The sequence below is a fragment of the Meleagris gallopavo genome, chromosome 11 (genome assembly GCF_000146605.3).
Source record: "Meleagris gallopavo isolate NT-WF06-2002-E0010 breed Aviagen turkey brand Nicholas breeding stock chromosome 11, Turkey_5.1, whole genome shotgun sequence".
Classification (NCBI taxonomy): domain Eukaryota; kingdom Metazoa; phylum Chordata; class Aves; order Galliformes; family Phasianidae; genus Meleagris; species Meleagris gallopavo.
Window position 1 is genome coordinate 15,578,420 of NC_015021.2, and position 26,069 is coordinate 15,604,488.

At 39.5% G+C, this 26,069-nt stretch overlaps 2 protein-coding genes across 15 annotated transcripts in view; one reads left to right on the plus strand and one right to left on the minus strand.

The window, feature by feature from the left end:
* MCF2L2 (MCF.2 cell line derived transforming sequence-like 2) overlaps positions 1 to 26,069 on the plus strand; it is a 148,340-nt gene that overhangs the window by 67,145 nt on the left and 55,126 nt on the right. For all 10 annotated transcript variants that reach the window (XM_031555171.1, XM_031555176.1, XM_031555172.1 and 7 more), the window contains exons 13-15: positions 52 to 229; positions 6,881 to 6,984; positions 8,075 to 8,163. In XM_031555171.1, the coding sequence (XP_031411031.1) occupies positions 52 to 229; positions 6,881 to 6,984; positions 8,075 to 8,163 (371 nt within the window). The remainder of the gene's footprint in view (positions 1 to 51; positions 230 to 6,880; positions 6,985 to 8,074; positions 8,164 to 26,069) is intronic.
* The window catches only part of B3GNT5 (UDP-GlcNAc:betaGal beta-1,3-N-acetylglucosaminyltransferase 5), a 17,600-nt gene continuing 1,904 nt past the window's right edge, over positions 10,374 to 26,069 (minus strand). Inside the window, exons 1-2 of one of the 5 annotated variants that reach the window (XM_019619113.1) lie at positions 14,043 to 15,814; positions 10,374 to 13,670 (exon numbers count right to left, since the gene is read on the minus strand). In XM_019619113.1, coding sequence (XP_019474658.1) covers positions 12,196 to 13,320 — 1,125 coding nt within the window. In that variant the 5' untranslated portion in view covers positions 13,321 to 13,670; positions 14,043 to 15,814 and the 3' untranslated portion in view covers positions 10,374 to 12,195. The other 4 variants (XM_019619114.1, XM_019619112.1, XM_019619111.2 and 1 more) reach the window with 4 other exon arrangements.

Genomic DNA, 26,069 nt, shown 5'->3' on the forward strand with positions numbered 1-26,069 from the left:
TGCTTAGTCCAGCACTTACAATCATCTGCTGTTTGCCTTTTCTTTGCCTAGGCCAATGCCCAAAGGATTTTACAAAAACTAGAAGATGTACAAGAAATGTTTGACAAGAGGCAAGTGAGTCTGAAGAAGCTAGCAGCTAAACAGACCCGTCCAGTACAACCTGTTGCCCCACATCCTGAATCTTCCCCGAAACGAGCATCACCAAAAACTACCAGACCAGCAGGCGTAGGTGAGCCATTAATATCTGCATTCAGATACTCAGCAGTGTTAGGGCTCTTTTTATGCATAGTTATGCTTAATTTTTTTCATCAGAATGAAAACTTGCACTTGATGTTCAGTGTCAGCTTTGTAGGCCCAGAATTTAAAAATGAATGTGAAGTAATTTATCACTGCAAGCACACAAACAAGGATGATTTAAAAAAATAAAATAAAAAAATCAGGCTCTTCTTCTTAGGTCTCATCTGCAGAACACTTTTCTGTACACTTTCGTATTGTCATATATTGCTAATCCTTCACTGAAAATGCAAACCAGGTAACTGACTCCAAGAATGTGAAGTAAGCATGAAGATGTCTTTTACAATGAACATACAGTAACATTGTTTTCTCCTCTGCATAACCATTTATTCACTTTCTAATATAGTCCTTTAGTAATTATAAGTTGAACATTGCTTCTTCTTGGAACTTACAGAAAGTTTCATGTTTTGAGGTTAGCATGTGCCTTTCACCAAGGGCTTTTTAACAGGGAATCTTCTGCTAGAGTACTGATTGATTAGAATAACTTCACAGAGTCTCTGACTTTTTAAGCCCCACCCCATGATAAAGTAACCATTTTGACAGTTTAAGTGCCATGAGTAGTGTACATATAGTGTTTAATGGCATCCTTTGGGTCTTATCCAGTGGTCCATTACAAAGCATCATTCTTTGAATTTGCTCCTTCCTTCAGAATGCCAAAGCACTTTGCAAATACTGTGCGGTTGCTAAGTATTTTCACCTCTCTTTTGCAGAAAGAAAACTGAAGCTTAAATAAAGCAACTGATTCACCAAGGGGCTTCACAGCCTCAGTCTGAGATGTGGCTGAGAATAGAAATGAGGACACTGAGTCCTACTCCAAGCCTTGAAAATGAGGCTGTGATATTCTGTTCTTCTTGAAGCTACCCTCTGTTGGGATTTCCTCTGTGCCCCTTCTTCACATTCGTGGGAGCAACAGAGTCAGCATTTCTATACGGGTAGAATTTATAGAGAATCATCATGAGAGGCTAAGAGCAACTTCTTGAGTCAGTTTTTGTAACTCATTATTATTTGTTACCTGGAACGTGCCTGAACATCTCTAAAAATTTGCAAAATAGAATATGCTAACAGGAAACAATCATATTCCTAGGCTCAGTAAATAGAAAGGCAGGCAAAGACAATAAAATGTAGTCAACAAAAATAGAAACCATGAAAGAGAGGCTTTTGTCCCTATGCAGCAGATATAACAATGCCACAGCAGAACTGCAATAGTTGTCTGTGAAAGGAAAGAAGTTGTATTCATTCCAGAATATATTTAGTTTAGTTTAGTTTTGTTTTTACTTGCTGACTCTTTATTTCCCTAACAAGGACTGGTAGGGAAAATTCAATCCAGTTCAGTGTGCTGATGGAAAAAAATCTTAAAAGATATGAATGCTTAAGCATGAAATACTCTGATAATATAACTGGCACATTTCATTTTACCTGTGCATATGTGTAGGTGACACAGGGAGAGCTGACATGAGAAAAAGGTCAGACTTCTGTCAGGGAGATGACTGTGACAGTTTCTTATAACGATGGCTTTCTGTTCTCTGGTGACTATTGGTAGAGTCTTATCTTAATGAAGATCTACAGAAAGGCAGCTGAGACCTGCACTCTAAACTCTCCCTCAACCCAGGCTGCTCCCAACTTTTCTATGGGTCTGGAAATTCTGAGTCAAAACTTTAAATTCTTCTCGTTTTGATTTTGCAAATGAACTTGTGAATTTTACAGCGACAGACCTGTTCAGCACTGGAAAACTGGTATCAGAATGAAGGTGCTCAACAACTTTAAAAAGTCTGTACCAGTTCGACTTGGTGCTAGTTTTATCTATGAAAATATGCTTAAATATTATTCATAGATCAACCTAGAAAAGATAGAAAATTCTTCTGACACTTTTATAAGAAATGCCTTGAATTTTTTTTTAGTAGTATGTATGACGTGTAACTTCAAGAAAATGTCCGTGTGTTACCAATGGAAGCCTGCATGAATACTGCTAATGGCTAAACTTGTCCCTTTCTGTGTTGGAAGGAAAGATGCGGCGCTTCAGAGAAATGCCTTTGCTCAAGTTTACTTCTGACAGCATCATTTTGGCTACCTGTTTGTGGACTGTGTTTCTGTACAAAGTTCCTTAGGGGAGTGAATTGGAATAGATTCACAAAGTCACGCCATCTAGACTTGTGTTGCCAGTAGGCTGTCAGGCATAGTGGGATCTGCCACAAAGCCTCAAAGATAGTATCACAGAATCATAGAATGGTTTGGGTTGGAAGGGACCCTTAAGTTCCACTATAATATAAATTATTAGGGTTGGCTGTAGTTAGCATTTCTCTCTTTTCATTCATTTTTAATTCTTCCAATTTTCAATTCTTTGGAATGAAATTTTCCTAAAGGCTCTCTTATTCAGCCTGACATTTTCTTGGAAAAATGCAATAGAAATGGTTCAACTATCTCAGTGAAGAAAGCTAAAACCTCCTTTATTTTAGTTACCTTTTTGGCCAAAGCCGAAACACTGCAGTGTCAGTTGATTTTGTTCCTTCTTTTGGATTTGGCAGTTTTATGCACTTGGAAAAAAAAAACAAACTTCTCAGCTCATTATGGATGAACTTGCTACAGTTCAGCTCATTTCCTTTGTTGTCAGCCAAAATGTAAGGCACTCAAAGATAAAATATGTTTCTTCTCCTTCTGCAGTGCTTGTTTCCTTAGAACACCATCTTGTTGCAACTTAAGCTCTATGCAGGGCTGTCACTGTCTCCCTTTCTCTCTTTGTGTAACACAGCAGTGAGTTTCTGACTGCTTTCCATCTGTACTTACAGTCATATACCTAGTGGGAGCAAAGCAGAGAAACGAAAACTGTTACTGTAGGTTTTTTCATTTCATACTGTAGGACTTTTTTCATTTGTGACTATTTTCTGCTGCTTTTACTCTCTCTGTCATGAGAGGGAGAGAAACTGGTGCAGCAAATGTAAAGGTTCCAACCCTGTTAAAAACTCATGTGGGTGTTAGCCTAGTAAAAACAAAACCACCAAATTTTACTAATGCCACTACATGAAAAGGTCTACATTGAAGGGACAGTGAAAGACTGAAATCAGAATTGCTGGGCAGGGTATCTGCTCTTGAACATATTAAACAGCATATAATCTTTAATAATCTGAAAGTTGCATTCTAAAAATGGCAAGTTGGTCTTCCAGATTAGTTTTATCTCCTTTGATCTTTAGCTATAGCACTCAGATCTTAGTGTAGTTGATAACAGCCTGTTATTTCTGAGAAGTGCTGTGAAAAAAACTTAGTGGTATTTGTGAAGCGTATGAACTGTAAAAAGGACTTTCTAAAAAATATGCATATATATTTTTAGAGCAGAGACTGATCTATTGCATGGACAGTAAGGCTCTGGGCCCCCACTGAGAAATACAGATAAACTGGAATACTGAGGCTCATTAATTCAGTGTTCTATACACTGAATGAGGCAAGGATCCTTAGGGAGGGAGAGAGAAAATAATACATGTGCAAAATACTCATCAGTGGTTGGAACAAGATGCCTTAGCAGAAAAAGGGCAAAATTAGGGTTGCATGTGTTGCTTTACTTCTGGCATCTTTTCTAAATGCTATAAAATATTCACCTAGGGATTTCTTGTGTGCGGCATAAAATGTTAAGTACAGGAGCAGAGAAGTCAAAATTTCTGTTAGCTCATTAAGCAAAGAATATCATTTGCAGCAGCACATCACACATGCAAAATCCATGACTCACCCTTACAGGCATATTAGAAGGCCAAATTGGAACATGAAATTCATATGGAGGGAACACAGCTGGAGGCTTTTTAGTCTTTTAAATAATAAAAACTAAACTGGTTCCACCCCATTTAAATGTGTGTGACTGCTCATTGGATCTCTTCCAGCATTCTTCACAGTCACTAATGCGTAACACCCACTAACTAATAACATCTGGATAGAGGATTAAAGGAGAATATCTTTCAAGAGTCTGGGGATGGGTACAGGGGAAGTGAAGCAGCAGAGAGATTAGCTGACTCAGAAAAGATGATGAATGTGACTTTTGTTAATGGTTCTTGGGAAACTATTCTACTACTTAAGATATCTCTATAAAAGAAGAGAAAAGATGCTTTCCATTTTGTTGCTGTAAGACTGCTATCACATTGGGCCAAGTCTGAGGAAACTGAGCAGCCTGTCTCCTTACAGAATAACATTCCGCTTGCAGGGAGCCTCACTCTTTGCTTCCTAGATGGGCAGATTTTCAAGAGGCTCAACAGCAATGTTGCTAGAGCAGAGAAGCAGAGATTATATTGCCTAAGAATGGAAAATAGTTTCTGTATCAACCCATTTGATGATGAATCTTAGATGCTCTGGCATTTCTTTAGTTGCCTTAGCATGCTGTTTTGTCATCACCAGCATAGAAAACCACCAGTAAATCATTTCTATGGAACAGCACATGCTGCAAGCCCCTATGGACAGTTTTGGCAGACTACTCATTTCCATGACTGTTCTAACTGAAAGATTTTGATTCTGCTGTGGGTGACCAGTGAGAATGCACAAACTCTTCCACTGAAGAAAAAGATGGGGAAGCATGTGACTGGGAAATTCACACAACCTGAATTTAAAGCATAGTACTTACATACTTTGAACATGAACATTCAGAAGCGTTGTCTACACATCATAAGCCTTGACTGCATGATTTGTCTCTTGCTACTTGATGAGTTGCGTTTGTTCTAACAGGAACAGCGACTCCGTATTTATCATGTAACTTGTTCATAAAAAACAAGCAGTATCAAAGGCCCCACAGGAGAAGCAAAGCGGTCCACCGGAACGAAAGCAGTACACCTAAACCCTGTATTATTGTAAATAGCCTTGCAACAAAAATTTAACTTTATGTACAATGCTCCTTAACAATATTTTCTTTTAAGCAGCAAACAATTTAAAATATTACCCAGTTCAAAATTAGAATTTTTAACCTAATATCCACGGGAGTACAATAAAGCAATAAAATGAAAACAACTTGCCAACATGCAGACCTTAGATTGTGCACTTGTTCCTGTGCCTCAGTTCTTCCTGTAGGTCGCTGTGCTTTTTTATGTTTCTTTGACTTTGAAACAGCCAACTGTACTGAATCTTAGAACAGAATTTCCCTTATTAAACATTTCTAGTTTTGCAGCAATTAGTGCAATAGTAATTGGCTGCTACTTGGGCTGTTTCTTTCTAAATTATTCCAAAAACTACTTAAATATAATGAAGCACTTTCTGGATGTAGACCAAACAACAATGTAAAAATACTCTGATGTAAAACCAAAACCAGATTGCTTCCTGTTTTCATTTCTGGGTCAAATTAAAAGAGGGTACTTTTTTGCTGTAGCAACCTGAATCAAATTGCCTCCCCTAAAATACAAATGGCTACATTTGATTTTTTCTGCATTCTTCCTTCTGAAATGTATCATACTGATGAAGCCATGACTAAGCTAGAAAATTGTACTGACAAATTTGCTGGATCAAGGAGCATCTTTTTAATAGCAATCTACAATTTCTCCCAGAGAACGAGAGAAAGTAATTATAGCCCAGTTTCATGAACAAAATATTACTAGATGCATTTGAAAACACCAGCTTTTAATTCTGGAAAAGTTCTTATTGAGTTAGAAAGATTTCTGAGAATAAAACCAAAGAGACTTCATCTCAGAATTGCAGTGTTTTTGTTCTTTGCTGCCTGACCCAGTTACTTTCATCATTTCACCAGTATATGTATTTGTTTTTACCTTATGTGCATGCTTGCCTGTTTCAGTTCAGCTACTAAGAGGAGGGAGCCCCATTTGCCTTGTACTTATCTCACACACATTGTGTACTTATTATCAATTTAGTACAACTAAAGATACAAACTGTAACCGAGAAATTATTTTCTATTCCAGTTGAATATACAATTCTCCATCTCCTAGTTCATTCTAACACTTTTCCTGGGATAGCAGTCTCAGGATGAGAGGTTATTTTGTTACGGATGTTTTCTAGTAGCATTGAACAACTTGCCGTGAGCAAATTTTCAGAGCCTGCAAGGCCAAACAAACCTGACACTACAGAACATAGCCTGAAATCATTTCCTCAGATTCACAGTCAGTGTATACGTGATCAGAGTGACTTGCTGAATACTTGCATATTTACTCTTTTCAGGATCACTCATGTTATGAAACTGTATGAGAAACAGTCCCTTATAATTTGACTTTATCAAACTATTACCAAAACAAAAATGTGCTTTCTTTGCAAAATCTAGCAAGTAGCAAACCATGAGCTTAAAAACTATCAGAGTGAAAATTATCCAACCACTGATGCAGTTGGCTAAAATTTGTTTGTGGTACTTTAAGGATGGTTGCCCAGGAGGAAGCCAAACTGCAGCAGTCATTACAGCATTGAACATTACAGCCAATCTGAGACACAGTGGAGCACCAAACCCCACAATCCGTTCCCTGATGCCAGTTGCTCCTTCACCACTACAACTACAATTCTTTTCTTAAGCCAGATACCAGTTATCAATGAAGTAAAAGGAACATTGCTCACTGCTTTTATTGGGAAGTAGGATTTCAACATTTAGCACGAGTCTTCTAAATTATTTTCTTTTTGACTCTTTCAGCTACCAACAGGAGGTCTGCAGAAATTACTTGTCCTCCAAAGTCCATCTCTGAAGCAGAGTTATCAAAAAAGAAAAGCATTAAGAAGACTAAAGGTGGAATTAAGGTAGGAGTCTCCAAGTTCTCAGGACATGCCGTACTGCAAGAGAATTCAAAACAATGTAAACATGTATTTACATATTTATACTTATTTTTAAAATAGAAAAAAATGTATTTACAAGTTAATTCTCGGCGAAGCCTTTTTTACACTTCATATTGCACTTTTGAAGTTACTGTGATGCCAGCATTAAGATTTCTGCTCATGTATGTATTGTTGATTGTTGTAATAGTTCAGTAGTGGATTACATCATCATCAAAATAGGTAAATAATTTATCTATATGGAATAAATATAGGGCACTATTAACTTCTAGAAGCAGCTCTTCAAATCCTAAGAACTTAAAGATTGCAATGGAGTTTAGATTATCCATCAGCTCACTGCTTGATTTGTTTCACCGAATTAAAATATTCTGCCTTTGCACAAGCCCAGATAGTGCTGAGCTCTAAAGGTACAGACAAAAAGAGAGAAAACCTGCTTAAAATTTGCCTGGAACACCCTTGAAATGTTTCAACTCTGTAAGACTGGACAAGGAAGTACATTCATATGTATTAAAATTGTATGCAAAGCTTCAGTCCATAACAATACGGGACCAGTGTTTGCACACAAGCACAGTGCTGAGCATTTGTGGTTCTGTGCTGTATAATACTGTTATCAATACAACGACAGATTTCTCAGAGGCACAAGATAGATTTCCCAGACTTTTCTGGTTGGCACTGTTCAAAAGACCTTAAAAATAATGTCTTCATCGTTGGCTTCAGGCAGGAAAAAAAAAAAACCAACCCACAGTATTTCAGAACCTAAGGAACAGACCTTTATGCCCTTATCTACCTAAGGAGATAAATTCACTTCTTATACTGAAAGAACCCAATAATAACTTTGCACAGAGTTAAGAATACCCCTAATGCCAATAGAATTGGAAAACTAGAGACAAAAAAGTTACTTTTTATATATAACTTGCACATCTAAGCAAATTATTCTAACTTATCAAGTGACTCACTATACTGGTTTTGTACTACAATGGCTTGTAAAGAATTAAAATTCTCTAAATAAAAGTATGAGCAACTAAGTATTTTTGCATTGTATATGTTTTTTGTTCAGATTGAAGTGATGCATGAAGCGAGTCAAGGGGGATCTAGCAGAGTCTTGGTTATGAGTGAAAGTGATGAGAATCTGTCGACGAGGAGGAGGTAAGCAGCACACGTCGGTCACCGCGTGACAGAAGTCATTAAGAGTAAGGCTTGCAGATACCATTATCCAATTATTAAGATCATCTCATTGTGTTCAAAAAACTCATACTTGACTGTGTATCTCTGAGAGGCTTTTTTTTTTTTTTTTTTTTAATTTTAACTGTTCGTCTTCTAGTCTCACTTTCTAGTAACTCTTGGGAAAGATTAATTATGCCATCTAAAATACCAGTACTTTGTTATTTAGTTTTACAAGTAGTGTCAAGCAAACACAGTTCTATTGAACTGCACTGTCTCTAGGACAAAGAAATAGAATTTGAAACAAACAAACAAACAAAAAAACAAAAAGCCCTGCAGCAAGACTACCAACCAAACCCCTACTGATTCAATTTCCTTTGTTTTCTTCATGGTAATTGAGAATTTTTTCTTACATTATGCCTCTGTTTCACAAAGGTATAAACTTAAGTTTGTTTGAGCACGAGCTTGTAATGCTATGTAAATCTGAGGCATACAAAAATGAAACTTACTGCTATCTGAACTTAGAGCAGACTCAGAGCATTTTCATAGGGGATAAAAATTGTGACTACCACTGGTCACCAAACTATCAGCTTGTTCTCAGAAGGTACAAAATGTGTTATCTACCAAAATAAGTTTCAAATCACATCTCTAAGGTAATGATTGTCTAAAGAGAATGTGTAAGTTCATGTTAAGAAGAGGTTAAGCTTCTAATATTTTGTAGAATTTCAGATTCATAAACCCACTAAACAAATTGTCTCCTTTCTTGGGAACATCCATTTTACCTCTTGTTCCGTAAAAAGTTTGGAGGTGTAGTGTAAGGTCAAATAACAAAAACAAAACAAAACGCAAAAAACTCCACACGGTACCTCTGGAAGGACACTCCCTCACTGCCCTCAGAATAGCATCTAAGCATCAGAGCCAAGTTCATCACTTAAAAGAAAGCAAGAAGAAACTTCTAATTTTATTTTTTTTTAAAGAAAAGAAACAAGTCTGTTTATTCAAATCAAATTTTACAAAACAATTGTCTTTTTGTGGTACAGAGCAAAGTTTAAGAATAAATATTGAATACTTTGTATAAAAATTAGTAATATCAAAGGGAAATTGATGCAAATCAAACAAACAGGTAAAAACAATTTTAGCATTAAACACGCTGTGCAACAATGTCAAACTCTTAATGAGGCATGACCATTCAAGCTGATACAGTTTTACTTGTAGAAGTAAAACCTGACAGCCCTGCATTGGAGCACCAAGATGATTATTAAAAGAGGTTCTATTTAAAGGTGTGCAAATGTTAAGTTGGTGTTTAGAACCAGAAAGTTGGTTTTCATTGTGTTTTTCTTTTTTTTTTTTTTTTTTAAAGAAGTGCGTTCATAATTTTCTTTTTATTCATGAGCAGCTTCTTTTTTCACTGCAGCAAACAAAAATGCAAACTACAAACACCAAGGCCCTTTTAAGGAACAACCCAAACAAAATTTAAATTAGGCACAAAACAACATATTTCAATGGTCAAAAGTGAGTTTCAAATAACAGCAAGCTACATTAAAGTAGTGTTTTAGATGTTACCTAGGTCACTATAGAAGTTTAAGATACTTACAACTTGAACTTTGCTTGTAAGAGTGAAAACAAATCCTAATGCACACTTACGCCAGAAAAATTGTAGTCTTAATAGAAGACTTTGGTTGTATATAAATTTCAAGACCCTCTTTCCCCTGAAGTGAATGGGGAGGCATTTCCAGTTGTGCCATTTTACTGTACATCTTGTTGAGTTAAATGGCCTGCAACAGGTCCTAGATCTGATGAAGAATTTTTCCTTCAAGTACTGAACACATTCTGTGTGCATTCCCCCCACCTGCACCTACACAGAGCCAGCAGGTTAAAGATCTAGGTTTGTTGTCTTGTTTTCTTAAAAAAAAATAATCAAAAAAAATCAAAAAAAAATCCTCCAGTTTGTTTAGGGAAGATGAACTAGGTTTGTTTTTCTAGAGTACAGGTGTTGCAGTCCAATTATTTTAATACTGATAAATGAGTTTGTGATCTATACATACCTAACATTCTGTCGAGAGTTAGAATTATTATTTTCCTCTTGGAAAACCAATTGTGAAGTTACATACTCACTTAAATCTAGTAGCTACTTAGCATCCATCTGAAATGGCAGTTTCATGAACAGTCAGCAAGCTCACTGCTGCTTTTTTAATTCAGTGCTACCTTCTACCATTAACATTCAAATCATTAAAAACGCAGCACAGCTCATAGAACAGCAGCAATGATTTAAACAATTTACCACTTACAGCTTAAGACTGCCATGCCACATACAACTCTTCTAAAGTGAAGTTAGAAGACATTAAATGCTTCACTACTCCACACAGCAGCAACAAACTTCAGGCAGAGGAGAAAAGGCCAGCTTTAGACATCTCAGAAAGCAAGGAGCATAGGCAGTACATTATCAGCAGATCTCAAGACTGTGACAGATCGTTGGTACCCTGCAAGTTCTTGGGTTGCATGTTCCTGCTTGCTGATAAACTTGACTCATTCAATCTTTCAGAAGTAGTTTTTAATTACCTACACTAACTTGTTCCAGTATTGAATCAGTTCACAAACACTATCTGACTGCCCTTTGCATAGCCTGTGCCTGCTCCAGGAAGAGCTACCACAACCAAGTTACCTGTCCTGTGAGACTGTAAAGACACCATTAGTAAGTTATACAAGAAAAGACTGCAGACATCTTAGAACCACTTTTTTTTTAAAACAACATTTAGATGGCACCACAATACAACTCAACACCCAGAGTTTCAGCACTACCTAGATTTACAATGCACAGGTATTTAGTTCTTCCTGCATGTGATATTAACATTTAGCTCTATTCAAGAGACGTGCTTTTGGGGACAAAGACTACCATAACGTTGTAAAGAGTCTTTTCTCCTCAGGAAAAGACTTGAGAAATGTTTTAGTGATTGTGATTTTGTATATTGAGTTTCTGTGGATCACCATCTGCCTAACCTTTCACCATGACATCAAACCTTTGTGCAGAAAACGTTCTCCTTATTTAACAAATGCTAAACATGAAACTTTGCTCTTTAAAATCACTAGCTGCTTCAAATTGGCTATAGAGAACACTCTCAAGGAACACAACTATGACTTTCACTTGCTTTTCACCTTCAGGACCATGAACAAAAGAAAACAGAACCACTGTTAGAAGAAGAGCAGTCTTAAATGCGCTTAGTCTGTTATCTTATTAAAGACTGGATTGTTTAAACGTACAGCTTAAGTTTTCAGAAGACAGAGCTTTGACATAAACACTAGATTTTCATCCTTTCCAGTTCACTTCTGATCTAAAGGGAGCTCATTTGCTACTTAGAAGAAGCAAGTTAAAGGGCACTCAGTCACTGTTTCCTTACTTCAAAGATAAGGGGGGCTTTGAGAAAAAGACTGTAGCAGGTCTATACTTCCTGCACTTTGTCAGTTGTGCCGGTCCAGGCATACTTTCCATGAAGCATTCAAAAATACTGAATATATGTAACCAATTTACATTGCCTTGAACTACTAAATTGAGTCACAAGTTCTCCTTCCTCTCATTTTGAAAGGTCTACTTCATTTTCATGCAGTAGACTTTTTAAAAAAAACCACATGCCTTAGCTTTTTAAAAAGAAAAAAACCTTAGGACTTGCTAACAAATTCAAAATAAGTGATATTTTCACCAACCATTTCAAAGTCTAGAAGTCCATTATAGTTCATTTAATGATCATATAATTCAGATTCTCATCCTGTGAAGACTGTAAAAAAATAATAGTAATAAAAGCAGGCTACAATGTAGAAAGTTGTGGTACAATAGGAGAGCTATTCCAATAACAGTTTCTCAACAGAACTTGGCACCATCCTCCCACTACCCTGCTTCATTTCCTATCCCACCCCTCCCAAGCCCACCCCAGCCATTCACATTTACGTATATTTTGAATAAACAGCAAAAAAAGTTGTTGCTCTGTTTTGGCTCAGTGGATCTTCAACACAGATATTCAAGTATTAAGAAAATGCAGCTGAACAAGGATACGTGTTCTCATAATACAGCTTACAGAGAAGCATAATATTAACTATTCTGCAGTATATTCTACTCCAGAGCCCCGAGGAAAGCTTTTTAACTTTGGGATCGGTAGCCTGCTTCCAGAGATAGTGAAGGTCATCCACGTGTCCGTGAGATGTCATCATTCTGTTGTAAATGCAGGGATGATATGGAGCCTTTCCTTCCCCAGAAAAAAAGGCGTGATACTGTGGTACAATTCCCATTTTGTTGGCACAGAGGCCCATGAAGACATCATCTATATAAAGACTGGTATTGAGAGTCAATGAAGCCTCATATACTTTAGCTGCTACATCACTTGATATTACATATGCAGCTCCTGCTGTGTAGTCAGGATAAGAGGGCCACTGGTACATTTCATATGGAACATAGTATTTGCTAGTCTTATCTCTTATGGGAGGGGATCCACGATGAACACGGCCAATCCAGAGATCCTGAACACCCATTTGTGCTAGTCTTTGGAGATAAGCAACAAGATTTGGCATATGGATAAATATATCATCATCTGCAGACATAATAAACCTGGCATGAGGACAGTAGGCATTTACCCAGCTGAACTGTAGAAGTAATTTAGTAGTAAGGTTGTGAAAAGTATCCAAGAAGTCTTGCTGAATCAAATCACTGTATTTCTGGTCTTCCAGATAAAGGTCTCTTTGCCGCAAATGATCTGTTGGTTGTCCCAAAGCAAAAAGGGTTTTAATGTTGGCATTAAGTTTAGAACGAACATATTTCTCATTACCCCAAGTCTGTCGAATTGCATCTCTCCGATGACGGTTTTCAGGAGAAGACTTCACAAACAACAGGAGAAGGACATCCTGCTGTTGACATTTCTCTCTGTGGTTCATCAAGTACTGGTAGCTTGCTACTCTGTCCATGTTATCCCTACTGATGGACAGGCTTTCATTCACAAAATTGTAGCTGTTTATGAGGTATCTGTATGAATAGGACTTCATATGGCTTACAAAGCGATTATCAAATGGTCCCCAAAAAATCATGACACACAGTATGAAGCAAGTGGCAAATATTTGCAAGAACTGGCATTTTCTGACTCTTCTAGGACTAACAAACATTCTGATGCAGTTCTTGTAATTCTTATTCCTGTTCAGGATCAGAATTATTTTTGTCTTCTCTGTTTTGTTTATAAAGAGTGCTTGTAGTTTACTTTGAGAGCACAGTGTCAGTCCTTCAGGATAAGTGTCCGCTGTAAGGCATGATGTCTTTCACTCAGTATCATAAACCCAGATTCCTGCACAGTTTTCACAAGTCATCTTTCTCAAAAACATTCTTCTTGTACTGGAAGAGAGCAAGCAGCTCTGAAAGACGAGACTTGCAGATGAGTTCTTCCATTTGTGGCATCTTCAAGTGAACTCTACAGTTCCAATTAGATCTTCTCACGTGCTGATTTCATGCACAACAAATCCTAAGAAGGGGAAGGAGAGAAGTGTTAGTGAAGTGCTGTTACCTCATCTGGTATTTTGTCAGGGAGAAAGCAGGAACCTGAGGGAAGTTAGCCAGAAGCCTGGGGGACATTAGTGAAGGAGAGCCTGGGGCAGGAAAATCCTCTGCTGCTAACCAACAGATGACAACATTTCGTTCAAATCCTTCAAGCCGGAAGGCAAGCTGCACACCGTCCAAGCTCTCCGGGTGTCTCCCGCAGCCTCTCACAGAGCAAAGCCCGCCCAGACGCTGTAACGGCTCCCAGGCGCGGGTGGCCGTGCCACCAACGGCCAGAGTCGCGGGGCAGCCCTCAAGCCCCTCGCCGCAAGTCCCCCAGGCAGCCCCTCTCCCTCACATCTTCCCTTTCGATCAGGCTCCTGGAGCCAACCGGGACTGCCTTTCTTCCTCCGCAGAGAGCGGGGCCACCTAAGTGCAGTCCCGCCGCACCCCTCACGGCCGCCCAGAGGGGCAGGGTTACACCTCCGACCCCGCGCGGCCGCCCCGAGGGCAGGGCAGGAAAGTGCCAGGCGCAGCGCCGGCCCTGGGCAGGGCACAGGGTGCCCTCCAACCAGCTGGAGCCCTGGGACAGGCTCCTGGGAGGGTAAGCAGCCCTCTCATTTCCACAAAAGGACTAAAAAGAGCCACGAAGAGGCACGCCCCGCTGACCCACGACAGACGCCCTGCGGTTAGCTTGGGACCTGTGATTTTTGGCCAACCGTGCTGACAGAAGCTATCTGCACCCGTCTTGGATTGCCTGCTGCACCAGCCGGAGCCGCAAGCCCCTCAGCTAGGCTCTTGGCAGCTGCACTTGCAGCACAGACAGAGCTCCCGCAGGGCTTCCTCTCTGCCACCAGGTCAGGTTTTGGGGAGGAATCGAAAACAAAGCCACCAAAGCCTTCACGCCGTACAAAACCCAACATTCTGTTCCTGTACCCAGAGCTTTGTCTCTCTACACAACAGCCCAAAGAAGCAGCTACCTGCCCACCCTGTAAGAACACCACGTGAGCTCTATAGCAGAGCCAGAAGCACACACCAAGGAACGGCACCCCACTCGTTAAGCACTTACTTAAATGCAAAGCAAAGAATGGGAGCTCCTGCTGTTATATTAGAAGTTAAATGCAACACAAGCACTTGGAAAGATTATTTTACCTATTTGAGGTCTTGCAACTAGACAGCGCTAGGAGAAAGCGAGGAACTAGATGGCAATAGCAGGACTTGGTGCACTTATGCGCTGTAGTAATCAACACTGAGTAGAGAGCTGATGGCTAAAAACAGAGCCATGGATTGGTACATTGAGGCTTGCAGATTGTAGAGCATAACAAAAAAGCTGTATGGGCAGTCTGCTGAGTAACAATCAGTCAGTCAGCACTTTTTATAGCATTGGTTTAAATCCATTGTATTTTTGGAAACATTATCCTAAACAATGCACCCCAGAGTTATAAGCTCAGCAACTCTGTAATAGAACATTACTGCAAAGATTGTTGTTGTTTCAGGTGAAGCATGGGGATGTAGACAAGAGGCTACAGAAATCCGAGCATTTGACAGCCCCTTTGGAGGGGAGCAGGTCTAAAAATATATACTACTTTCTGAAAATGAAGATCAGTTTTAGTTTTCCCCTTTATCCTGCAGGCTTGTTTGAGCTCCTCTTCACAAATCTGCATACTGCATTAAATTGGTCAGCTAACACAAATGCTGCAGCACTGCCTCACCCAGTTAAGTTTACAAAAGGTACATCACGTTGTTGACTTCTATACAGCAGATGTCTAACTGGTCAGGTTGCCTAGTGCCATCAGAATAGCTTAATAGCAGCTGTCTGACTTCTCAATTAGTCAGCACAAGGCCACGTACCTGTACTTAGTTGGCAAGTTCCTGAAACATAATGCTAATCACAAAGTACAGCTTTTATGGAGTGATTTTAGCAGAAGTCTACAATTATGTTAAAGGATGCAACGAGACAACAGTCAACACCATAGTACAGTGGGATTAACTTGAGACTGACCTATGTGACAGGTACTGCTATACCCAGCAGCAATAAAATCCCCACAGAAATCCCTATGCAAATAGCTTTTATTATGGAGCAGATGTGACAAGACAAGATGAGCATGGACCACACTTCCCGCTCTATAGTATCCTCTCAGTCAGAGGAGCTGGACAGAAAATTAGTTTTTCCATGAGATGAAAAAAAGAAAAAAAAAAGACAAGAAAGAAAAAAACCAAGGCTTAAAAAAAAAAACAAACAACTGACTAAAAGGTTTGAAGCCTAGTCTCATTTGATCTAGTTCAAGGGAATTAAATCAGCATTTAGTAGAGAACTTCTTCGGAGTCCTCCTCAGATTACGTGCAAATACAATTATAGTTCAGTAGTGCTGGTAACATTTAAAGAGGCTTCTCTCCTCTGACACCCTGTCATCCTCAGAAACAAACAAAAAAAGCCCAGAGACTTGTAGAAGTGATAATGCCAAGGAATCTCCTTCAGTGCATGAATTCCATAGCCCTTTGCAATACCAATCCCTTGGACTTAGTCATGCCCTCCTCCTCTTAACAAGTGACTCAACCTGTACCCCACAGAAGCTATTTACTGCCAGTGGATTCTCTTAATTCTGAAGGAGAAAAACAAACCAACAATAAAAAAAAGCAATTTTCTTCCTAGCAAGAGGAAACAGTAGAATAGATAAAATTATGCTTGGCAGTCATTATTTTTTTTCTGACTATAAGATGTTTTTGCTTCTTGGTGCGCATTTTCTTACTTGTGGCTTGGAAGCTTTTAGATGTACTTTTAGATTGAAGAGAGACTGTGTGGGAGAACCAAGCTCCCACATAGCTGCTGTGGGAAGGGCTGCCTTCCCTTCAGATAGTTGTAACAACAAAAAAAAGTCAGAGCTCTGTGTGGTCGTCCCCCAGTTGCAGGCACTAAAAGCTTTTTCTACCCTGCAGCAATTCTACTCTTTCCAGAGGGGTTTGCATATTTAACCTATTGGCATTATCATAAATAAAAGTGTGCCATTTGAATGTAGCAACTGCTTGCAGTTCGGTACCTCACATTCAATTAATTAATATGTTAGTTCTGCTTTCATCCCAGGAAAGTGTTATGCAATAGGAAGTCTTCATGATAATTTGTGGAGTGACCACTGTGGACAGCAGGTCTGTAGGGAGCTTCCTTAAGTGTCCACAGAAGTATTTGAGAAAGTTAGCATGAAGTTAATTTCAGGATAGAAGTAAAACAATTTTTTGAAAGCCCGGTGAGGAGACAAGAAAGTAAAGATACAGGCATTTCAGACACGGAACACAGACATTCACAAGAAGGACCCAGAGGAAATGCTGATTGCAAGAGCGTGCAAAGCGACCATAGGCTATTGATTTAGGTCAGGCTGCATCTAGGAGCTAACTTCAGTTTACAACAGGGCTCAGGGGACCTGCTTTGCAGAACTAAGTACCACATCCATTGTTTCTACAGCTTTCGGTTTTACCTAAGGCTACTTCCAGGCTTTACTGTTACTATGGAGAACAAGAAGCCCCTAGGACAGGCTTTTGGACTGAGCAGGACAACCCTGTCATGTAAATTACTTCAGATCAGCTTGCTGGATAATCTTAGTTTACCATTGCAGAGGTGCTTCACCCTGCTGGAATACTTCAGTCACTGGGATCTCAGCTGCAGCACCACTTCCCCAGCACTTTAGGAATGCATACAACAAAAGCTGGCAAAAGTCAGAGTGCTGCAGTTAAGATTAGCACTGCCCACACTTCAGTTCCAAAAGACTTGTCAAGCCTAGTTTATCAATGAGATGATGCTGAGAAGAGCATGCTTTCAGAATCTGTTTAGGGAGCAGCTACAGGGTTCAAAGAACACGATGTTCAGCACATTTGAGCATTTTGATTGTTAGGCAGAATTTAAAACTTTTGAAGCATTTTGTTTTTGAGTGATTTAAATTGTTATAATCTGTATGAAATTGAACTCCTTCAGCAGCACTTAGTTATACATGACTCGCACCAGAAGACCAAAGAAAATCTAGCCTTAAGTTAGCACATCAAATAAGTATGTGACTTTGTGTTCTGATGGCTTATAATTTTTTCCCCCTTCCTATTAAATAAGGTGGTAAGAAGGTACGTGCCTAAATTAATGGAGGCAAGGCCTGAACCAGCTTTGCTTCTCATAGCTTTAGCTACAAGATCATACAACTCCATTTCCTCTCATCATTTTTTCCTGTCATTGGCATGTCTTCACAAGTCAGGTAAACTGTCATCACAGCCCTGGCCTGTGACCTTCTTCATTCCCTAGCATTTGAAGAGCTCATACACCAAGAAGTTCAGTTGAAACAGACCATCAAGTTCCTTATATAGGCTATACTAAGTAAGATTACAGAACAGAAACAAGTCACACCCCTGATACTCCTAGGATTTCCTACCATAGTGACAGATGTTTGTTTTAAGGAAAAAAAAAAAAAAAAGAATGCAGGAAGGTACTTGCTAATCCTTCCTTCCTACGTAGCTCATAACCTCCTGCATTGAAAGAAAGCATGTGCATACATTCTGCAATGAAAATTTCAAGTAGCGACAAAACAATTAGTTACACCTTGTTCTATACAAAACGGAAGTCAGACATTCAAGGAAAAAGTTCAAAAAGGCAACAGTTAAGAATCAGTCTAGTGCAAGAAAGATGGATGAAAAGGATAGAAAGACAAGTGATGAATGTTGTGTAAGTAAGAAACATAAGTGAAGGAATGAATGAAGCTTGGTTTCAAGACCATTTAACCCATCACCTGCAATTCCACATGCAAGCTTTGGCTGCACATTTCACAGTTTGCCTGCAATTTGCAGTGAGGGTTTCAATTTCCTGGCACAGTAGAGTCAGCATTCTTAAATGCTGATGTGTGCACTGAGATCCTCTCAGGTCAAACACGGGCCTGATTTTCAGAAGGTGGGCATCAGCATCTTCCTAAGCTTGAACTTCTTAAATGATTCTGTGGTTGCTCAGTCAAGAAAGATCCCTCTATTAGAAAAAAGGCACCGCATTATAGCAGTATCTCTTGGGCAACTTGTCACAAAAAGCCTCTGGCAGCATGTAGAAAAGTGACAGACATTGAAAGCTGCAACCACTTGGTGCTTCTCACTTGGTATGTAATGTTTTTGTGTGTTCTTTGGCAGAGAAATTCAAAGGACGGCAAAACATTAGATGGCAGCTGATTAACACATTTCAGCTTCTTCATGGTTGGAAGCAGAACAGGCTGTAAATGCCAGGGACTGCTAGGAAACAGCAAAGATTTAGTTCCTGCAGACATTTTGCACTTGCCACACAAACTGGGTAGAAAAGATAAGAATTATTTGTTTCCTTAAAAGTGGAGCAGCAGCTGCTACAGACAGGTGGAGGCATCTGCCAGAAGCTAGATAGAGGTTTCAGAGGTTTGCCCCTCTTCTCCAATGATTTTCAGCAGAAGTTTCCTGGAACAGCTACTTATGCAGATAGCAGAAGAAGTATAGGACCACTCCTTTCAAGCACCAGACTACACTGATTTCAACTATTTTCAGTTGCTTTAACCTGCTAGAGCCAACATAGACTTCCCCAGACAAGCTAGACAGGACTTCTATCTTCCAGAATAAAAGCCTACAGAATACAAATGTTTTGGTCCAAGGGATTTTGCATAACATATGCAAGTACCAACATGAAGTTCTACGCTTTTGTGCAGCAGACTGAGTGAAAAGAGATGATTCTCTGCATTGCCGGTGATTAAAGTTTCAGAGTCTGGCAGTGACAAAGTGGAGGCCATATGCCCTCATTTTCTGAGAAGGTTGATCAAGTACATACTTAATTTCTATGAAGGCAAATCACATTTCTGAGACATGGGTTGTACCTACAAAGTCTGTAATGGTACGTTACAATCTACAACCCATCACGTGTGTTTTGGAAGACAGCAGTGATGAGCTCTAATGCTACACTAAGCAGCAGTCTGCATTTATGTAAATTCACTTCAGAACTGGTATTTAACAATATGGCAGATTGGTGCACATTCCTCTCAGCTCCTACATACTAAGGCAATAGTAAGCAGAAAACAGGCAGAGCACATTAGCTACAGCTGTTAATAATGTTACCTCCCCATGGATGTAGATGGCAGAGCTTAAATATCAAAAGAACTTGTGCAGAACTGTGTTTATGTATCCCTGATCTGTACAGTAAACAAACAAGCAACAACAACAACAACAAAAAACAAAAACAGATTCAGTTGTATTCTCAGCTGTAGTGTATGAAAGCAAGGGCTTTTGACAAGTACCAATACACTGAGGATCAGAGCTTCTACTTCCTGTGATTAATGAAGAAACCCCTTTTCATTCCACAAGAAGCACAAAAGCAGGTGCAAACAGGCTGTTGTTTTCTTCACCAAAAAAAAAAAAAAACAAAAACCACCAAAAAAACAAAAAATAGCAGAAAGGCAATCAAAAATACAGAAATACATGAACTGCCACTTCACATGCCCAAAAAAAAAAACTAAAAAAAGTAACGAACGAAAAGGGAAACGGAAACTAACTAAAAACTAAAAACAACGGAAAGTAAACTAACTAGTAACTAAGTCCGAACCTTACCTTACCAACTAGTCGTTAACTTAAGTTTAGTTGGTAGGTAAGTTTAGTTTGGTCGACCCAAACTTTACCTTTAACGAAAAAGGGTAAAACCGTTTAACGTACCGTAAACCGTTTAAGGTTAAGGACCGTAACCGAACCGACCTAGTCGTCGTTAAGGTACGAGAAGTTTAGTTCCGGTCCGTAGGCGTGACGTGTTAACGAACGTTAATTAGTGGTAGTAGAGGTAGGTGGTTACGGTTCGGTAAAACGAAAAAACGTAAGGTCGTCCTTACCGAACGGAAGGTAAAGGGGTAAAACGGTAACCTACGGGTACGGTTTTCGTTTAGGTTGGTAGTAGTTTCGTTACGACGAACGAAGTAACTTAGCGTTTCGTTCGTTACTTTAAAGTAACCCCGACCCTTTTAACTTAACTAGAGTTACTTACCACGTACGTACGTCGAACTTAACTTAACGACGTCCACTTAAGTTACACACCTACGTAGTTTCTTTACTTAAAGAGTAAAATAAAAAAAAAAAAAAAAATCACACTTCCACAGCTTGTTTTCTTGTTTTGGTCTAAATGCCTGTGCCCAATTACTCAGTAATCATCTGGAGAACCCAGCTTTCAGAACAAGTTTTTATTACTGTGTTTTTAACTTCTCATAATTGCTTCATAGTACCACAGAGATTTTAAATGCTACACAAAGATAAGCAATGTCACAGAGTCTACGTAAATACTGTATTTCCATTGCTTCTGCTACGGGCATCCATTACTGTCCACTGCACATCAAGCAGTTTCCTTTTGCTCACAGAACTTCTCTATCAGTTTAAATATCTCAAGAAAGTATGAGGAAAACACTGTATGGAGAGCTGTACTGCTCAACTGTCTACCCCAGAATCTTTCAGCTTAATATCTCATGTAGCCTCAGTTTAAGGAGGAATATTTAATTAGCAATGCCTGCACTGATCTGAAATTCTCCCAAGCTGCAGGATTTTCTCACTTGTCTGTGTTGGCAGCCCACACAGCTAAATCCAAAGCAAATGCTGGTCAAGTTCAGATTCCTTGTTAATTTTCAAGGGTCCCATCTTCCATTAAGCTTCCGAACAAGAATAGTGAGACAGCTACACAGCTCCAGAAGAGGTACAGACAATCACAGTTACAGGAAAGGAATAAGCATTTATTTAAAAATAAAAAGTTAGTTTTAGGAAGGACAGAACTGTTGTTAGGTTGCAGAAGGAATGCCATCCCCCCATACCTGGTTTGCAGTAGATTAGAAAGTCTAAGAGCTGCAACACAGCACCACCTAAAAAATATTTAAAACAAGCAGCAGAAAGGATGGCATCTACGTACTTGTAACTGGGTCTGGGAATGTTATTTCCTGCTTATTTTCTTCATAATATCCGTTCCAGTCTATAGGCCATACTCAAAGGTTAAGCTTAACTATATAAGCAAACGTGCTCTTCCAACTGCCAAATTTAACCTTCAATTTTAATAAGACTGAGATAACTGGCTATCTTTCTGTGGAGTCTCACTTTAAGTATTATTGTTACCAGGCAAAATATGTAAAAATAAAGGGAATTTGAAGAATTATGAAGGGCTCATTGAAGTAGAAGGCTAATGATTTCCTGTCATGGCCATTTCTAAACCACACTAGAATTTGCAGTAATAATTCCAGGTTTTAAGTGTAACTTCAGAACAAGTATTCTTTCATCTGCTTTCCAGTCTATCCCCTCTTCCTCGAGCAACACCCTACTCTGTGCTCCAATTCAGCTTCACACTCTGAATGCATCTTCATTTTCAGGGGCAAAACGCAAAGAATACTCACGTTAACACTCAGGCACCAAGGCAGGAGCATTAAAACAAGTGAGACATCAAATTCATAGCTTAGAGTCAGACAAAAATATTGGGTTTTGTTTGTTTTATTTTTCCTTTTGGTTAGACCAATGATGATACACATAAAACGAACAGATCCAGTACAGAAGACTCCTACATACATGTTGGGAGTCTCCATGCTTGCTTCAAGCAGGCCAGAGGGGAACAAACATTTCAGATTTAATGATAAAATAGATAGAGAACCATCTCAATACAAAGGAGCTGCATACTGGCTGGAATAAGAGTGGTTCAGAGCTTTGTTTAAGCCTGCCTGAAAGATGGGTGGGATGAATTCCATTATCCTCTCCCACTTTTGTGGTAACCAAAGAGAATTTCGACCTTACAGGCAGTGCTTTCTGCAATGCAATAAGGCCAGAGACTGCATAGGGAGCAGGAACACCATTAGTCCACTGCCTTTTTTTTTTTTTTTTTTTTTTTTTTTTTTTAAAGGGGGAGGGGGGAGGAAGAAAAGAAAAGAAAAGAAGGAACCAACTCCCAGTCCCTCCACACACACGTGCAAGAAACAAGAAACATGAAAGCACAGTAAGCTGTAGCAACTGGAACCTAAGAGCAGCATCCAGCCATTTCTAGCTTATGGCAGTTGAAGCACCCTCTGAGAGCTACTGAAGTCACTGGCCATAACAAATCCCAAAACAAAAGGCTACAGAGAATTCTTCCTTCAGGTCTAGCTTCAGGATTTGAATCAGATAAGAAAAGTCAAACTAATAACCTCTAAAACATTCTCAACAAGTTTAATAAACAGTGAGACTTCCCCAAGACTACAGTCTTTCTAAGTCATGTGATGTAGGTAAGTTCCCCATTCACATTTGACCAGCAGTACTCATCTCTGATCAGGACATACAGTAGGTCATGCTATTTAATAACATCTAGAGACAGGGAAAATAATTTATATGCCTCATGCAAGACCAATGTAAGAACAAGAAGGTAACTGAACTACACAAGATACACAATGTGTGGAATACACACAGCACCAGGTTAAGAATTGCCATGCGAAAGCAGTGTCTCTAAACAAAGAGAAGTGGAAACTGAAATGAAAGTCTCAGAAACAGACCACAACACAGGAACAAAAAACAGGAGCAGAAGCACACAAGACAGGGATGAACTTAATGAAAAGGAAACAACCAAACAAAAAAAAGGTTTTCCACTGAAGAGGTCTGATCACTCTAAGAAGTTGAGCTTTGAGAACAATGCAATAAAAGTCAATACCTGCAGTTACCACAGCACTTCATTCAGGCCTTAGAGACAGGCAAAGCTGACATACTCAGAAAAGCAAAGTCACAACTTTGATACTTCTGCTACCCCGTGGCTAACACGCTATAAAGGTTTTCTACTAGAAGCGTAGACAACAAATATTTTATTGAGAAGTCAAGAAAGTTGCAAGAGAGTTGCAAAAGCACTTTGTCTCATCTTAACAATAAGACATGCAGTGTTACATATCCCAGCTTAAGTGGCAAGTGCAAAGTGAAAGTCTAGACTTTTAGTTAACCAATTCAAGTATCGGAAAATCCATCCATCCATTTGTAGGTCACAACAGAACTAACCACAGCAAGGGGAACCCCAAATATATGAGTAACAGTTAAAAAAAAAGAAGAAAAGAAAAAGAAAAGCAAGAGAAGAAAAGCCATGAATTTCCAGTTCTGAGACAAAAGGCTGACTTCATTCAGCACAAATCACTTCTGGTCTTACCAGAAAAGCAAATGGAAGAACTTCAGAGTTGGAGGATACAACAGTAGAAATGAGCAGAGACTGATCACAGTAGTGATCTGAGGCAAATAAAGTTGTATTTAAACTATTCTCTAACAGAGAGAACTAGCTAAAATACCTTCTTCAGCTGGTATGCCCCAAAACACCTCCCAACAATAAAAACAATGTGTTGACAAAAGTTGTTTGGGAATCGGAACAAACTGACTTACTGCACCTGAAAGAGGAGAGTGCTCCTGTAGGGCATGGCAGCACTCCTGGTAGTTTTAAGTGACCCAACAGTTTTTGTTCAAGTTTAAAACTACATCCAGCACTATGTAGATGATACCAGATAGTCAAGTTCAAACTCATGAAGTTGATTCAAAGCAAGCAAAACTTGTTCTGCATTGCAAACTAAAAACTCTGACAGTCTGCATTAGCAAAATGTAGACCAGTTTCTTCAACAGTCCTTCAAACTTCGTTGCTTTCCCTTACAACTTTCTTTTCTTTCAAGGCCATCTGTCCTCTGTCTGCTTAAGCAGCCTGGGTACCTAGCAGCAGCATCTCCAACCCACAACTTTATTTATGTTGAGGGTCATACTATGCAACCGCTCAATCAGCAGTTAAACTTCAGAATTGGTACAGGTTCATTCTAAAAAGGTGCAGTTTGAAAGCTGAAGGGTTGCTTTATCCTTTTTCTGTGTGTTGTGATCATTTCTCCATTGACTGTACAATTTAGGTCAAGAGTAACCTTTCAAAGATCCTTCTACAGCATACCCACTTCACCATCAAGAGATGTACTATTTGTGAAACTTATGAAAGAAGAGAAGTCTCCCAAGTGTCCAGGAGTATTATTTTAGACATGAAGACTTAAGAATGCACAGACTGGGACTACTTAAGCAAACCTTCTATCCGGATCTGAACCAGACTTTCCTGAACGTTGCTAAGATTCTACATACACAGTGTTTCCTGTATCAGTGCTAAATCCTACTGTTACCTCTGGCCAGCCTGACAGAGGTGGATCACACTGCTTGACAGCAGATTTTAAAGGTTAACTGCTACCGCAGTCTGCTGAATAACCACAGAGCCTCACTCCAGACACCCAGTGTTTTAGGAAGGTCCCTTAATGTACTCTGCAAGCCGTATGGAAGAACAAGCTAGTGCAACATCAATCCATCACTGCCACTTCCAAGGCCCAACAGACCTACTCCAGCAGCAACAGAACCAGCTTTCCCAATAAAACCCCCTCAGAACTTGTGTCCACATAGGCACTGTTAGTAACATCTTCAAATTAAAGGATTACCCAAACAATTCTTCAGGCATAGACTGATAACCCAGGGAAACAAGGCAATGCTTAGTATATCCTAGACTTTACAATACTGTATGTGAAAGTGTAAGCACCAAATCAGAGAATACATAAGCCACCAGCATAAGTGATGACTTGCAGGATTTCCCACGTGCTGATCCCCAGTCTGTAGGTGAACTACCATCTCTAGTCTCAGTACTTGCTACTCCAGTTTGGCCAGATGTCAGGGACTGTCCCAGCTCCTGCTTTGCTTCTCAATTTATGATCCCAAAGAAAGCAGCAAGTGACACAGTTGTGATTCACTTAATGGAAAAGAATATTGAGCAGATACTGCTGTCAGGTTTCACAGCAGAAAAAAAAGAAGCACAAAACCTCACCAGTGAAAGAGCTGGCATTTGCATTGAGATTGTGTTCTTTGTACATCAGATGGTGGGCTTCCAAGAGTCTAGTTCTGTGCAGGACAACCAATGTGTAACCCCCAGAGCACCACCCTGCTCTGTGATCCACCTTCTGGATACACTGTTGGAGTATTCCACAGCTGTTACCAACTGCAATTTAATGTCTCCTGCTCTGTTCAACAAAGAAAGCAAGCTAGCATTTGTACTGCCTTAAAGACAATCGTTTTCTCTTTTCCACCTCCCAGTTCATTTATCTGTTTTCTAACCTTCTCCCTTTCCAACTGCTACTCACACGACTGCTAAGAAACCCTCAGCCTACATCTCAGCAGACCCTAGTTGAGGATGCTCCAGCACAGAACAGCAACACATTCCAACTTCTCACAGCTTCACGTGGCCAAAATAGGATCTGGGCTTGTATTATTGCTATGCTTGCGGTTGACTGCGTTGGACTCGAGCCAGCCTCCTGTCTCCAGGGAGACTCCGCATTCTCAGAAGAAACTAACAAAGCAGATTTTTCCTAACACGCTCCGGCTTTTCCTATGACTCCCGCAG